Source organism: Raphanus sativus, chromosome 7 (assembly GCF_000801105.2).
Source record: "Raphanus sativus cultivar WK10039 chromosome 7, ASM80110v3, whole genome shotgun sequence".
Taxonomy (NCBI): domain Eukaryota; kingdom Viridiplantae; phylum Streptophyta; class Magnoliopsida; order Brassicales; family Brassicaceae; genus Raphanus; species Raphanus sativus.
The window spans coordinates 4,530,586-4,546,975 of NC_079517.1; the positions used below are offsets into that span (position 1 = coordinate 4,530,586).

The following is a 16,390-nucleotide window of genomic DNA, read 5'->3' on the forward strand; positions in this document are numbered from 1 at the left end:
TTACATTTATAGTTAACTCAAGTATATTCTATTTATTAATAATGTTAGTTCTAAAACTCACAAATATAACCTTAAAAATCATTATAAAACCTATAAACTAAAATTTATAACAAAAATAAAATGAATTTACCATATAATAAAAATAAAATAATTTCTTCAATTTTATGTAAATATATGAGAAGTTTATTTTTTTAAAAAATCAAACTTTTCTAAAATTTTGCATGATCCATCGGTGTTGGTTCATAGGTTAACGACAGAGTTTTAGATTTATTTTTATTATATGGTAAAAATAAAGAAGGTGACAAAGAAGCTTCACATCAAGAACATCATTTTGGTAATGTCGAGACAAAGAAGGCAAATCAAACTTCACAATATCAAGATTGGATGGAAATTAATAGAGAGAATAAAGATAAAAGAATGAGTAACCTGTTTACAAACTCCAAACAAAAAGAAATGCATTATATGCATTTTCTTTTAAATCATAACAAAAAATTGACCAACTACACAGATTTACGAACTGTTAATGGAGTTTTGTATCCAACTTTTGAAGATGCTTATAATGCTCTTTTTTTTTAATTACTATTTTTTCTTTAGGGATTTTTTTATTTCTTTGTAAGCTTTCGTCCAATAATAATTTCATTTCAATGTTCAAAATAAGAAGACTAATCATTTTGAGAAAAAAATACACAAGTAAAATTAGAAATAAAAATAAAAATTTGCCCAAAACACACATATCTGATACAAAAATATATATATAATAACAAAAAAGCATACACTTAGAAATGCAATTTCAATAAAACATACAAAACAAAACATATACCCGTCCTCTTAGGGCGGGTCAAAATCTAGTTAGTGTTTTAAAAAGAAAAAGTGTTCCAAAAAAAAATAGCCCTGCTATTTTTTTAAGAAAGCTAGCCCTACTAATATGATTCTTTGTAATAAATGTACATATTCGAGGCTAGCTACATAACACGTGCGTATGACCAAAGGATAATGATGTGTAGCACTATTATCATCGACGATTTTGATGGGGTAGGTAGACACTAGTACAGAATGTACATGCAATTAATTTTGCGGGTTCATACGATTATGTTATTTGTTTTACAACATTCTCGCCAAGAATCACACAAGATTCTCACCGTCTTTTATTATTATGAAACAAAAGGTCTCGGTGAACTTGCAAGCTTCGAGAAATATACAATGCAAAATCAGTAAAAAGAAAAATACAGTGCAAAAGGAGAAGAGAAATCACATTTTCTTAATTAGCAGAGCATGTAAGCAAGAATCTTTCCGTAAATTATACATAACTTAGGAAGGCTTCTTGTTAACACTTCCGGGCTTGCCGGAAGTTGCTTTCGACTTCTGCTGTAGTTTCGGTTTCGCCCGGAGCCCCCTCGATGATACTTCCACAACCTCAACTTCTTCTTCCTGTTGAGTGAAAATATGATATTTTTTTAAGACTTTTGTATCATGTAAAATGAGTTAATGGGTCATGTGTTGTCACCACTAGCGTTGAGAGGATAAGTTTTGTTTTGGTGAGGTGTCAACATCTTATTAAATTTAATACTGTGAATATTAATTTATTTTAAATACCTTCTTTTTAGACCACCCAAAAAAGTTCATTTAAAACTTCAACATGTTTTTGTTTTGTTTTAACAGTTCATACTAAGATGCATTGATCAATATGTAAGGGACAACTAGTAGCTCTAAGTCTCTAACAATATGCAAATAAAAATTTATGACGAAAACTAAAAGGAGAAATAATAGTGTGTTCAGAATTGTGTTTTAAATCATTGTTTTTGAGTATCTACGATATCAGAAATATAATTTTGTTGACGACTCTACTGTGATTAAAGAAAATTTTAGGCGAGTAACACCATTTAGAATTAATTGTTAAAGTTCTTTATATAAAAATCCAAACAAATCAAACCCTGGCTACTTCAAGTGTTATGTACTTCATATGAACTTACAAGCGCCTTGGACACTGCGGTTATTACAATTCAGAAAAATTGTTACGTAACTTTTGTTGGTTGTTGAACATGGTACACAAGCAAAAGCAGAGTCCATGGAGGAAAATTTAATGCAATAAACCGCAAATACCATCACGTTGGGGATATATTAATTGTACCATGTTCAAAGAGGTAGATCTAAAATCACATGAACCTTCACATACAACTGAAATGTTAAACTGCTAATGGTTAGTTGAATTACTTACCTGAAAAGTTTGGTTAGAAGGAGTTCGCAGACCGAAAAGCTTGAATAAGAGAGATCGGAGAGTTTGGTAGATGAACTTAAACGGAATCCAAAGATAGTAAAAAGCTCCTTCGCCTTCTTTTCTTCCTTCTCTCTCCATGTTCTCTCCGATTGAGCTAAGTGAGAGAATCAGTGACTTGAGTTCCATTTAAATATTTAGATAGGCAGGCTGCATCAGTTTTTACATCAATTGTCGTAAAATCGTAATTAAATATAATATCATCTTGACTAGTTAGATAACAACAGCTCATTTGGCGCGTCTATTTGTAGCGTTGCATGTTAAGTGTATAATGTTATTTATCTGCTGTATTTATTTTAAAATATTTACTTTGTTATAAGTCATATACACCAATTTGTATTCATCAAGTTCAGACTTATATTTCAAACCAAATGTGTGTGTTTTCTTAAAAAGAAAATAGCAATAACTTTTTTGACTCCATGTACAATTGTCAGCCTAGACTATGAGAAACTGGCCTTGTCAATTCACACTGCTGCTGATTTTTACAATAAACTACTCAAACAGACTTACAAACCGTCAGTAATCATTTACTAATATACACAAATGAATAAATATCTATAACAATTATACATCAATGATAAGAACATACTAAGTTCGAGATTTCTCCGTACGTGCATTACTAACTTGAAAGGTTGACTTTTGTCTGCATGGCTTCATTGGCTCGCCGGAACTCGTTTTCTGATCCATTTGAATTTTCCTCGACGACCCTCTTCACTTCTTTCTTCTCTCCCCATCTCTTCCTTTTCTTTTGGTAAAATGTTAAGCTAAACTATACGTGTACAAAAGACTAACCGGATCTTTAATATAGTACACTCATCATCTATATTCTTGGTCAACTTTCAGCCTTCACGTTAATTACTATTAAATACTTTTACAATTTATTTAAGTGTAACAGCTCATCGGTTGGATGACTCTGATACCAAATGATAGGTCTCAAAGACTTAAAGAACAAAAACACAAAAGTTTACTGCAATTTTCTTTTCATATCATCCAAATAAAACTACATCGTTATATAATAGCAAGCACCTAAAGTAACTACCCAATCTTCCAACTATCACACGTTAGATAATTCCACTAATACAAGAGCAGTTCCACTAATACACGTGTATTTTTAAACCAAATGATTGGTTTACTTTGGTTAAGATCTTATCAATGTTAGGAGTAAACTCAATCACCCCTTTGATATCTTAGAACACAAGTTTGCTTTGATGCCAATTAAGGCCCCTCCTCAAAGCTAAGAGAGTTTGTAAAAGAACAAACTAAATAAACAAAACAAGTTACCACAATTTTCTCTTCATCTTCATTAACTTCCCAATTCATGCTTAAATACAAGACTAGAAATAAACTAACTACTACGTGAACATGCACAACTAACACATCCACTACACACCCTTCCACTAAACAAAATATTAAATAAAGATAAATGTTTGAAACCGTTATTTTGATCTAAGGCCACGTCATCTTCTTGTATCTCATCAATACTACCGCCCTCGAAATGAACCTTGTCCTCAAGGTTCAACAATGGAGAACAGTGTTGAAACCGATTCATGATCTGCCAAGTCCTCTCATCTACTGGCAATTCTTGTCCTTTCATTTGTGTTTCATGCAGAACAATATCTCCACCACGCTCATGAACAAGACGTTGAAAGGAAGACTTTCGTATTACCAACCCCTTACACTTTTGAAAGGTAAGGATATCATCATGGAAAGGAGTCGTTCTGGAACATAAACGAAAAGACTTACCGTCTCCTCTAGTGCTAGGCTTATTTCTTCTCGTCGTCTTGAGAACAATAACGACTTCGGGATAGTAATGTTGAGGCTTCTTGACCAGTCCGGTTGTAGGCTCACTTTTCTTTGTTGTCTTCATGACGCTTTGATTCCCAAGAGTTTTTTGACTCTTTGATTTTGTCTTATCGAAGTTGTGATCACGTCGACATGTGTCTAACCCTTGTCGGAAACTCTTAAATCTTTCTTTGAGCCGGCTGATGGAGGCGATAAGGTGTTGGAATTGATCTCCCATATCTAGCCTCATCTTGGTCATCTCCTCTTTTAGATCCAACGTCATCTTGGCCACCCCCTTTGTTAGATCCAGCTTCATATTGGCCATCTCTTCTTTTAGATTGCCAATGTTTTCCCGTACATCCATTACGTAACTTTTTTTTTCTTTTTTTTTTTTGTGGAGTGTTTTGACTTGATACCACAATGAAGTGGTCCGGATCAAATCGGTGAAATGAATTCGCAGGATAGAACGTGCTCTGATACCAATTGTTAGGAGTAAACTCAATCACCCCTTTGATATCTTAGAACACAAGTTTGCTTTGATGCCAATTAAGGCCCCTCCACAAAGCTAAGAGAGTTTGTAAAAGAACAAACTAATGAACAAAACAAGTTACCACAATTTTCTCTTCATCTTCATTAACTTCCCAATTCATGCTTAAATACAAGACTAGAAATAAACTAACTACTACGTGAACATGCACAACTAACACATCCACTGCACACCCTTCCACTAAACAAAATATTAAATAAAGATAAATGTTTGAAACCGTTATTTTGATCTAAGGCCACGTCATCTTCTTGTATCTCATCAATACTACCGCCCTCGAAATGAACCTTGTCCTCAAGGTTCAACAATGGAGAACAGTGTTGAAACCGATTCATGATCTGCCAAGTCCTCTCATCTACTGGCAATTCTTGTCCTTTCATTTGTGTTTCATGCAGAACAATATCTCCACCACGCTCATGAACAAGACGTTGAAAGGAAGACTTTCGTATTACCAACCCCTTACACTTTTGAAAGGTAAGGATATCATCATGGAAAGGAGTCGTTCTGGAACATAAACGAAAAGACTTACCGTCTCCTCTAGTGCTAGGCTTATTTCTTCTCGTCGTCTTGAGAACAATAACGACTTCGGGATAGTAATGTTGAGGCTTCTTGACCAGTCCGGTTGTAGGCTCACTTTTCTTTGTTGTCTTCATGACGCTTTGATTCCCAAGAGTTTTTTGACTCTTTGATTTTGTCTTATCGAAGTTGTGATCACGTCGACATGTGTCTAACCCTTGTCGGAAACTCTTAAATCTTTCTTTGAGCCGGCTGATGGAGGCGATAAGGTGTTGGAATTGATCTCCCATATCTAGCCTCATCTTGGCCATCTCCTCTTTTAGATCCAACGTCATCTTGGCCACCCCCTTTGTTAGATCCAGCTTCATATTGGCCATCTCTTCTTTTAGATTGCCAATGTTTTCCCGTACATCCATTACGTAACTTTTTTTTTCTTTTTTTTTTTGTGGAGTGTTTTGACTTGATACCACAATGAAGTGGTCCGGATCAAATCGGTGAAATGAATTCGCAGGATAGAACGTGCTCTGATACCAATTGTTAGGAGTAAACTCAATCACCCCTTTGATATCTTAGAACACAAGTTTGCTTTGATGCCAATTAAGGCCCCTCCACAAAGCTAAGAGAGTTTGTAAAAGAACAAACTAATGAACAAAACAAGTTACCACAATTTTCTCTTCATCTTCATTAACTTCCCAATTCATGCTTAAATACAAGACTAGAAATAAACTAACTACTACGTGAACATGCACAACTAACACATCCACTGCACACCCTTCCACTAAACAAAATATTAAATAAAGATAAATGTTTGAAACCGTTATTTTGATCTAAGGTCACGTCATCTTCTTGTATCTCATCAATTTGCCTCAGTTCCTATAATTTCATGTTTGTGATTTTCTTACAACTTTATTACCTAAGTATGCAAAAGTTGAAATTGAGTCGTATTCGGATGTATTCTATACGCTAAGACCATTATTATCGGTGTCCTTAGGCTGAGTTCTAAGCATTATTGGGCCAAAAAATAAATCAAAAAAGCTGAAATTACAGAGGGACGTCCTTAGTTAAGAAGTTTTCGCGTTAATCCTTAGTGCCACCTGGCAGAATGTAATTGGGTGTTAATTAGAAAGGAGAGAAAGAGAGAGAGAGACACAACGAAGGCGAGAACACCTTGTGCTTCTCCTCGATGAACTTCTGAATTGCGTATTGGCTAGAACCAGTTCTCTCCTTCAACAATACAATCGCATCCTTGATCATCTTCTTCGGCTTCGCTTTTTTAGCTTTCTTCGTCGTCTTGCCTCCCTTCACAGCAGGCTCCGTCGTAACCGTCGTGTTGATTCCGTCCACAGGAAGAGGGATATTCTCTTGATCGACCGCTGGACTCGTCATCTGAAACCGTAAACGTAAGCTTTTAAGAGAAGATGAGAAGTTATTATGAGAATGGGTGATGTGATCGTATCATCGGAAACGGCCGATTTATATATTGACTCAATGATTCAAAGGTTTGATCTCGAATTGACTCAATGATTCAATTTATTGGTTTAATTTTTCTAGCTAGGAAAAACTGTGTAAAGTTGATCCGTTTAGGCTCAAATCACTGGTGGTGTTGTTTGTTTGTTTGTTTGTTTGTTAGTGTTGAATGAATCTTATCTAAACCCTTTTTGTGTGTGTGACAGGACAACTTGTCTTTTCCGCTTGTTTCTTGTGATTGGAATGTGGATGAAGAGATTGTAATGTATAAAGCTCTGCAACTTGATCTGAAAACCGTGATCTTATTCATCAATAATAGTTGGCTTTATATAGCCTACAACACCAATGGATAACTACATAATGGATGACTCCGAAACTTAAGCAAAACATAAGAGATAACTCCAATCTTAAAGATAACACCAAAACAAACTTGTGCCTAAAGTCACGGCTAAAACAAAACGATAACGACACCAACGACACTTCAACTCTATCTCCTTTATTCTTGTTTGCTCCAACAAACCCTCCCTAAACTAAGCCTGGTTCACAAGGCTTAGCTTACTAGAAACAGAGCAAACTCCAAGCTTTCTTCTTAAGTTCTCGAACACTTCTCGACGCAGTGGTTTAGTCATAATGTCTGCTACCTGTTCCAGTGATCCGCAATGCTCCAACACTATTTCTCCATTGTTGACCAACTCTCTTAGGAAATGAAAGCGAACACCAATATGCTTACACCTTCCATGAAATACTGGGTTTTTAGATAACTTGATAGTTGACGTATTATCACACCATATGACCGTTCCTCCTTCTATGTGATGACCCAACTCTTCCAAGATTCTTTTATACCACACTGCTTGACAAGCACAAACTGATGCAGCAACATATTCAGCTTCTGTAGTTGAGAGAGTAACGATAGGCTGCTTCTTAGAGAGCCAAGTAACAGCTGCATCATCCATCAGAAACACATACCCTGAAGTACTCTTTCTGCTCTCGACGTCTCCGGCAAAGTCACTGTCCGTATAGACCTTCAGCTCACCCTTTCCTCCTCTCTTGTACCAAATTCCAAAGTCCATTGTTCCTTTTAGATACCTTAACACTCTCTTTGCCGCTTGAACATGAAGCAATGTAGGTTTTGACATGTAGCGACTCAGAAGACTAACCGAAAACTGCAAGTCTGGCCTTGTATTAGTGATGTACATCAAACTCCCGATGATCTGTTTGTAGTAAGTCTCGTCAACACGTTCTCCTTCTTCATCCATGTCAATCTTACTTCCAGGAACCATTGGATTACACACTGAGTTGCAGTTCTCCATGTCAAAACGCCTTAGAATCTCCAGAGCATATTTTGCCTGACAAATATGTATACCGTGTGGTGTCTGCAGCACTTCAAAGCCTAGAAAATACCTCATTTTCCCTAAGTCAGTCATATCAAACTCCTTTTGCATTGACTTCTTAAACTCTTCCATCATATTAGGGTTGTTTCCTGTGTAGATAAGATCATCCACATAGACACTCACCATCAAGATATCATTATGTTCTGTTTTTAGAAACAGAGTTTCTTCGTTTTGTGACTTCTCAAACCCATCTTTCATGAAGTATTCCTCGATGCGACTGAACCAGGCTCTAGGCGCCTGTTTCAGGCCATATAATGCCTTGTGGAGCTTGTAGACCTTGTCTTCATGTCCTGCAACTTCATATCCTTTTGGCTGTTGGATATATACCTCTTCTTCGAGTACTCCATGCAAGAAAGCTGACTTTACATCTAACTGATGTATCTCCCAAGCTTCCCGTGCAGCTGTTGCAAGTATGGTTCTAATAGTGTCCATCCTAGCAACAGGCGCATATACCTCTGTGTAGTCTATTCCATGTTCTTGAGAGTACCCTTTTGCCACTAAGCGCGCCTTGTACTTGCTTACTTCACCATTCTCATTGAGCTTAGTCTTGTACAACCACTTCACACCGATGCATTTGGCTTCTTCTGGTAAGCAAGATAGCTCCCAAGTCTCATTCCTTATAATAGAATTTATTTCTTCATTCATAGCCTCTCTCCACTTCAGACTTTTCTCAGCTTCCTCAAACGTAGATGGATCTGTGGAGTTAATCTCTACCATATTCACCATGTGAGCTTCATCTTCCTCATCTACAGCTGCGCTTCCAGTAACATAATCATTCAGATAACGTGGACGTCTTGTTCTACGTCCCTCCCTAGTCTGTACTTCCTGCTCGTTAGGAACATCTGATGCTTCTGCAGGTTGTTCTGGTTCTGGTTCCTCATTATGTTCTGGAGCAGCCACCGGTGTTTCATCATCACTGCCTTCTTCTTCACTTTCTTCCCAGCTTACATCGTCATCATTCCAAGTAAGAACAGACTCTGATTGGTGATCGTGTTCTTCTTCCCAGTTCCAGCCCTTCTTTTCTTCAAATATCACATCTCTACTTATCACAATCTTTTTCGTTTTTGGATTGTAGAGTCTGTAAGCTTTTGATTCTTCAGAGAATCCAACTAGTACACACGCCATGCTCTTATCATCAAGCTTGCTTCGTTTCACATCAGATATGTGAACATGACCAATGCTCCCCCACACACGGAAGTGTTCCACACTTGGTTTGACTCCATTCCAAGCTTCTTGTGGCGTAATATTCTTCACTGCAGCAGTAGGACAACGATTTAGGACGTAAAACGTCCAGTTTGCAGCCTCAAGCCAGAAGTGTTTCGGTACTTTCTTGGCTGATAGTAGTGATCTGACCATGTTCATTACGGTTCGATTTTTCCTCTCTGCAATCCCGTTCTGCTGCGGTGTATAGGCTGTGGTTAGTTGCCTTCGAATCCCTTTCTCCTTACAGAAATCAGAGAACTCATGTGACGTGTATTCTCCTCCTCTGTCAGTTCGTAAGCACTTTATGCTCTTACCAGTTTCAGTCTCCACCTTCTTCTTAAATATCTTAAACTGAGTAAATGCTTCTGACTTCTCACTCAAGAAATACGCCCAAGCTTTTCGACTGAAATCATCAATGAAACAGAGGATGTATCTCTTACCACTTGGAGATGTAGGGTTGATAGGCCCACATATGTCAGAATGCAGCAGCTCCAATATTTCTTTAGCTCTCCATGTGCTCTTCTTTGGAATAGGGTGCCTTGGTTGCTTCCCTACTAGACAATCTGAGCATGTGAAGCTCTGAGCATCGAACGTTGGCAGTCCACGCACCATTTCTCTGCTCTGCAGTGTCTTCATCCCACGATGACTTATGTGACCGTAACGCTCATGCCACAGCATTGGTATATCATCTGCAACTGTCTGCAGACAACGCTGCTTTAATCTCTCAATGTCACTAGTCTGATCCATCAATACAAACATTCTGTTTGAACTCATTCTGCTTTCTGCAAGCAGTCCTCTTTCGTCGTGATAGATCTTGCATCTTCCCTTCTGAATGACAATGGCAATGTTCTTCTCTTGTAGCTGTCCCAGACTCAGTAGATTGTTCCTTAGTTCTGGGATGTAGAAGACGTCACTGATGGTGTAGCTCGTGTCTCTCAGTACTATCTTCACGTTCCCTTTACCAACAACCTCCATCTTCTTGTTGTTTCCCAATTTAACTGAGTGTTTTGAACTTGTCATTCATTGTTGAGAATAACTCTCGATCCCCACTCATGTGATTTGAGCATCCTGAGTCAAGAAACCATGACTTCTTCCTTGTTTCCTCACGTGCATCTGAGTGAATCACTAGTGCTTGGTCTGTGATGGTTTCTTCATCATCTTCTTCGTCAATGTATGCCATTAGTAACATGTCTTCATTCTCCTCTGTGTAATTTGCTTCTTCCTCCCACTTTGGACACTCGAATTGGAAGTGCCCAAGTTTATGACATTTGTAACACTCGACCGTGCTTCTGTTTGTGGTACTGCGACCACGTCCCCTTCCTCTACCTCTTCCGTTATAACCTCTTCCTCTGTTTCCCATTCCTCTTCCTTGAGTTACAATCAACAGCTTGTCATCTTCCTTGTCTGGCTTCCTGAATTTTTGTTCATGGACCACCAGAGAACTCTGCAGTTCTTCCAATGTGATGTTCTCAATCTCCTTGGACTCTTCTATGGAGACCACAACATACATGAATCTCTCGCTTAAGGTCCTGAGAATTTTCTCTACTACCTTCAAGTCTGGCATCTCCTCTCCGTTACTTCTCATCTGATTTGTGATGGCCAGAACTCTCGTGAAGTACTCTTCCACTTTCTCAGAATCTTTCATCTCCAATAACTCAAAGTCCCTTCTGAGTTTTTGCAACAACGATCTCTTCACACGATCGTTTCCTCCAAATTTCTTCTTCATTGATTCCCAGATAATCTTGGATGTTCTCCTATCCAAGATTTGTTCAAGCGTTACCCTATCAATGGATTGATATAGGTAGTGTTTGACCTTATGATCACTTGTCTTGTCGCTTTCAAGACGATCCCTCTGTTCCGTTGTCAAGATTGTCGCATCTGTTGGTTCTTCATAACCGGTTTCAATCACGCTCCATAGCCCCTTGGCTCTGAAGAAATTCTCCATCACTTCGCTCCAGTGGTCCCAATGACCGTCGAACTGCGGCAACTTCATCTTGTCATCACCCATCTCTTCCGGTTGTCTTTGAAAAACAGAGCTCTGATACCACTTTGTAATGTATAAAGTTCTGCAACTTGATCTGAAAACCGTGATCTTATTCATCAATAATAGTTGGCTTTATATAGCCTACAACACCAATGGATAACTACATAATGGATGACTCCGAAACTTAAGCAAAACATAAGAGATAACTCCAATCTTAAAGATAACACCAAACAAACTTGTGCCTAAAGTCACGGCTAAAACAAAACGATAACGACACCAACGACACTTCAACTCTATCTCCTTTATTCTTGTTTGCTCCAACAGAGATACTCCTTCTTGAGGTAAAATCATTCATTCAAACGTTTCTATCACTAACGTATTTTGGTTTTGACTCTTGGGGGGTTTGGCTATTGTTTTTTTTTCTAGGCAATTGTGACATACGGGTTTGGGAATTGGAAAGAAGTTGTGAACTATGTTGGCAGTAAGACGCAGGCTGAGTGTATTGATTACTTCAACTCTGCTTACATGCAGTCACCTTGCTTTCCCCTTCCGGTAAGAACACACATGATCTCCAGATAAATTGACAGTTGTCTCGTTTATTTTTATTTTTTACTAAAGCTCTTGGCTGTGTAGGGCTTGTTTCGTACAAATGGAAAGAGCAAAGATGAGCTTCTTGCTATGAGTAAAGAGCATGTTGTGAAAATAGGTCTGCTTGATGATTTTGGGACTCTCGTATATTATTAACCTTGAAAGAAAAAACTGACAGCTCATTCTTTTTGTTTGTTTGTTACAGAAACACCTGCACTCTTGATGAACCTATCGCCAAAAGAAGAGCTGCCAATGTCAGCTGAAATCAAGTATGTAACAACCAGTGTCCCGTGTGCTATATTCCCCTGCCTCGACTTGATGCTCTCGCTGCAAATCGGTTCTTTATTGGTATGCATATATCCTATCACAAGCCTTTTTGATATTCAGATTGTATGGTCATGAAGCTATGATTTTGCATTTCATTCTCTGATGAATTGGAGTAGTTAGAAGGGAAGAATGAGTTGTAGTTTTGTGAACAATACGAGTTGGATGAGATGAAGAACAGATTTTTTGGTTTTTGTTTTTTTTTTTGTTCCAATTTTGTAATTTTATTATGTTTTCAATTTTTATGTTATATGTTTTATTAAAAACTTATCTTTTATATATAATTACTTATTAAAATAAAAAAATTATTTTACTAAGAGACAACAACAAAAGTCCTACCAATAATCTATATTTTTGGGATTGTCCTTAACTTTGTCTCTTAAGTAAAAAATAGTAATAAAATAAGCTAAGGACTAGAATTTTTGTCCTACCAATAATGTTGCTCTAATCTGTTCGGTTTAGCGATATTTCACATGCGAATTTCCCATGCGCATATTTTTTAGCAACACTTTTCATGTACATCTAATCGATCAAAAACATGAATTAATAGAAGTAAATGTTGACTATGATATATGCGCATATATATGCATATGTGGATTGTTTATGCATCAAAGCTGCCAGGTAACTGTACAGCACAAACGTTGACCATTGAGCGTTTATGCATCACGACAGAGATGTTTCGATTAGGGAATAATGTGTTATAAACAGCGAAAAATGATTTACACATTTTGATTCTAATCAGGTCTATACAATATATTGTTTTTTCTTTTTGTTTTTTTGGAACATTAGGTTTATACAATTGTTGTGACTTAGCTCTGAAATTAAAAAAAGTAACCCACGAGCAAGCATAAACAATGCTGTTGCTTTTCAATATATATTTTACACACTTGTAATTTCTAGATTGGTCCAGAAACTAAGATCAGCTAATTAATAGTGAAAACGTTTTTATTATTATTAAATATGTAAAATTTTGTAACCTTAGTCACCGTCCGCTATCGTCCAATTGCCACATACGCTTGAATAGTGATAATAATAACAGCTTTTGTATCATATTAGAAATTTAGAACCTTGTGAAAAAACTTCATGAAGTGAAACGGTCATTAGAAGAAACAATATATACACATTTACGATGATTATGAATGAACGTGAAATTGCATGCACTTGTAATCCGTTTTCCACGTGTATGGGTGATAGCAGCAAATTAACGAACAAATCAACTCCTTAGTTGTGGCGGCCTGGCCTTCCAGAGCTAGGTGTCTCTCTCCCTCTTTGCTTTGACCTGACTATCATTCCCCTTGTTGTCACCTCGCCGTTTGGAGCCTCCTACATGCATTTGTAAACTTCTTGTTAGAAATAGCTCATCACTTTATTTATCAGATATGAACTTCCAATTTGCTCAAGTCGATATAAAACAAAAAGAAAATTCATTTTGAAAAACTTCGAAACAAACTAAAGATATATATAGCAAACTATATGACCGGAGAAAATCAATTTATATGCACATGCATATGCATGTGAATTTATATATATATATATATATATATATATATATTTTTTTTTTTTTTTTTTTGTAAACTATATATATATATATATATTTTATTACACCTTTTTTTTTGTAAAAAATTTATTACACCTTGATCTCTTTACTTTCTCTGCTTATAATAGATTACCGAAGATGCCGAAGGAGAAGGGGAGATATGAAGACCAAGACACTTCAGGAAGCTCTTGATAGCTTCGTTAAAGAAATGAAAAGGATTCCAAAGATGAGAGCTTTCTTCTTCGCTTCGTCTCTCTTCCTCCATCGGAATCCAAGTCACTCTAGTTTATATCTTCTTGTGCGTATGTGTGAATAGATGTTTGAGTAAATTTAGAGGTGACGTTTTGTCTCAGATAGCCACGACCCTTTTTATAGCACTGAGACAACGAAGAATACCATGTGTCTCTCTAAAACTTGGTATTAGCAGGCCGGTTTAGCGGGGATGGAAGGTGCAACGTCCAACTTTGGGTCCAATAATAAAACAACTCGTTTATACATTTTATGCTAAAAAAATTCCAATTTAAAACAGAAGTCAAACAAAATTTACAACGTTAGCTAGTAATTATTTATAAATAAATCAGGTCTAAAAGAGATTTTTTTTGTCTGTTGATAAATGATATTTTAATTGTTTGTTTTGAGAGCCTCTAGTAATGTTGACTTTACCATGGGCCATGGGTATTAGTTGTCTTCAGTCCATTTGCATATTGCTGTATGCTTTTCAAAAAACTCCAAAAACTTTCCAATGCATTATTGGTGACCTTTTCTCGAGTTTTCAATTCATTGTCATACATGTATATATAGATTTTGATAACTTTTAAACAAGCAAAACATGTGCAATCATGACTGTTACTATAATAAGTTAATTTTGGAGATAATCCTTACAAAAAGTGAACAATGTTCACGCACTAGTCATATAAACTATTCCTGATTAGTTTAGTGGTATTATTCTTTATATGATAATATTAATTCTTATATTTTTATATATTGATATTTATTTTTCATAATTAGTTTTATATTTTTAAGATGTCATGTAACATAACTAATTATATTCAAAAGACATGAACCGAATCAGGTAATATGGTTATTTTGATACACTATTCGAACCGTTTTAGATATATTGGTTATTTAGATATTTTTAGGTTTTTATACATCAAAACCGAATTCATCCAGATCTGAAAGGATCCAACTCAAAACCCATACATAAATTTATAATATTGAAATGGATTTAATTTTAATACAAAAAACAATAACCGGAAAGAACAACTTGTACCTAAATAAATAACCAATGTTTATGCCTAACTGATTTTAATAAGAAAAACTCTTTCTATGTGTTTGGTTAAATTAAGTAAAATAAAAGTTTTTTATTTAGTAAATTATTATATGGAGTGAAAATTTAAGTGACAGTAAAAGTAACACATCTTTATTATTTTAATTTTAATTTATTATTTTATTAACAAAAACATGTATTTGAATTATGTTTTTGACTACGTAATTTTCTAATGAATTGAAACTAATATAAAAATGTTTTAGTAAATCAAATTAAACAGAACTTTTAACCATATATAAAATCTAATTATTTATATTTTTGATTTTATAATTGGCACAAGTTTATATTGATTAATTAATAAATAAAAATCTGCACTATTATTATGGTAATATAATTAATGATGTGAATTATTGTTTAGGTAATATAATTAATGAAATTGTTAAATTAAGTAAAATATGAAAATGCAATTAATGTAATATTGATATCTATGTTTCCAAACAATTTTAATTTTTTTTTTTTTTTTTTTTTTTTGATCAAACCTTCATTTATAATAATAAAACAGAGTTTTCAGTTCACTACAGAACCGTTTGACAACAGAAACAGAGCATGTTTAGCAAGCTCATCAGCTTGAGCATTACAGACCCGGGAAATAAAACGGTAAGAGATAGAAGTGAAGGATCGGCTCAACACGCATATGTCATGGAGGATCCCTCTAAGAGCTGTCACAGACTTGTTCCCTGTGAGCAATTGAACTAGACATTTAGAGTCTGAGAGACAGACAATGTCTTTGATTCCGGCCAGAGTCGCCTTTGAGAGTCCCTCTTTTAAAGCTAAAGCTTCTGCAACTAAAGCTGAGGGGACTAGGCTTCTTGGCGAGCTTCCTTGGGTAAGCGTACTTCCCAAGTGGTCTTTTATCATCCAGCCCAAGCCACCTGCACACGTCGAGCTGTTCCAAGCAGCATCAGAGTAAAGAGTGGTAGCATTGACCTGATTCTGAGTAGACGAGGGTGGACAGTCTTTAGATGAAGCAGTAGATTTTTTAGGTTTTTGAGTAGCTGATTGCCATTCTTTTGCATTCACAATAGCCTTTAACATCATTGCTGCTTCTGAGAAAGACTTATCCTCGAAAATAAATTGATTTCTGCTTGTCCACAAGACCCAAAATATCCAGGGGTACAAGGGAGCAGATAAGCCCGTAGGGGGGAGGTTTACCATCCGAGTACATGACTTGAGCAAGTCCTCCATGGAGTGGCATGAGCTACTTGACGGCACGAGAGTTGCGGGGGCAAGATCCCACACTTTAACTGCAAACGGGCAGGAAAACATAACATGAAAAACAGTCTCCAATGCTCCGCACCGTTTACACTTCCCGTCAACTTGCATCCCACGCTTTAGAAGCGCTTCGCCTACAGCCAGCGCATTGTTTTTTAGTTTCCAGAGAAAGTGTTTTAACTTTGGTGAACATTTGACATTCCACACACACTGTTTCCAGTTGAAAGTAACTGCCCCTCCACC

General features: G+C 36.3%; 4 protein-coding genes across 4 annotated transcripts; 1 reads left to right on the plus strand and 3 right to left on the minus strand.

Moving 5' to 3' along the window:
* Positions 1-1,039: 1,039 nt before the first annotated feature.
* Positions 1,040-2,425, minus strand: LOC108816167 (elicitor peptide 4). Its single transcript, XM_018588739.2, has 2 exons — positions 2,216-2,425; positions 1,040-1,428 (listed from the first exon to the last, which is right to left on the minus strand). The coding sequence occupies exons 1-2, from the start codon at positions 2,399-2,401 to the stop codon at positions 1,309-1,311; spliced, it is 306 nt and encodes a 101-aa protein (XP_018444241.1). The 5' UTR covers positions 2,402-2,425; the 3' UTR covers positions 1,040-1,308.
* A 3,808-nt stretch (positions 2,426-6,233) lies between these two features.
* On the minus strand, positions 6,234-6,500 carry LOC130497769 (histone H1.2-like). Its single transcript, XM_056990915.1, has one exon. The coding sequence runs from the start codon at positions 6,498-6,500 to the stop codon at positions 6,234-6,236; it is 267 nt and encodes an 88-aa protein (XP_056846895.1).
* A 4,987-nt stretch (positions 6,501-11,487) lies between these two features.
* On the plus strand, positions 11,488-12,287 carry LOC108838157 (transcriptional adapter ADA2a-like). Its single transcript, XM_018611124.2, has 4 exons — positions 11,488-11,500; positions 11,586-11,711; positions 11,793-11,865; positions 11,953-12,287. Exons 2-4 carry the CDS (start codon positions 11,685-11,687, stop codon positions 12,147-12,149), a joined length of 297 nt encoding a protein of 98 aa, XP_018466626.2. The 5' UTR covers positions 11,488-11,500; positions 11,586-11,684; the 3' UTR covers positions 12,150-12,287.
* An 843-nt stretch (positions 12,288-13,130) lies between these two features.
* LOC108858544 (precursor of elicitor peptide 1) lies at positions 13,131-14,144 on the minus strand. Its single transcript, XM_018632460.2, has 2 exons — positions 13,742-14,144; positions 13,131-13,394 (listed from the first exon to the last, which is right to left on the minus strand). Exons 1-2 carry the CDS (start codon positions 13,871-13,873, stop codon positions 13,293-13,295), a joined length of 234 nt encoding a protein of 77 aa, XP_018487962.1. The 5' UTR covers positions 13,874-14,144; the 3' UTR covers positions 13,131-13,292.
* Positions 14,145-16,390: the final 2,246 nt, after the last annotated feature.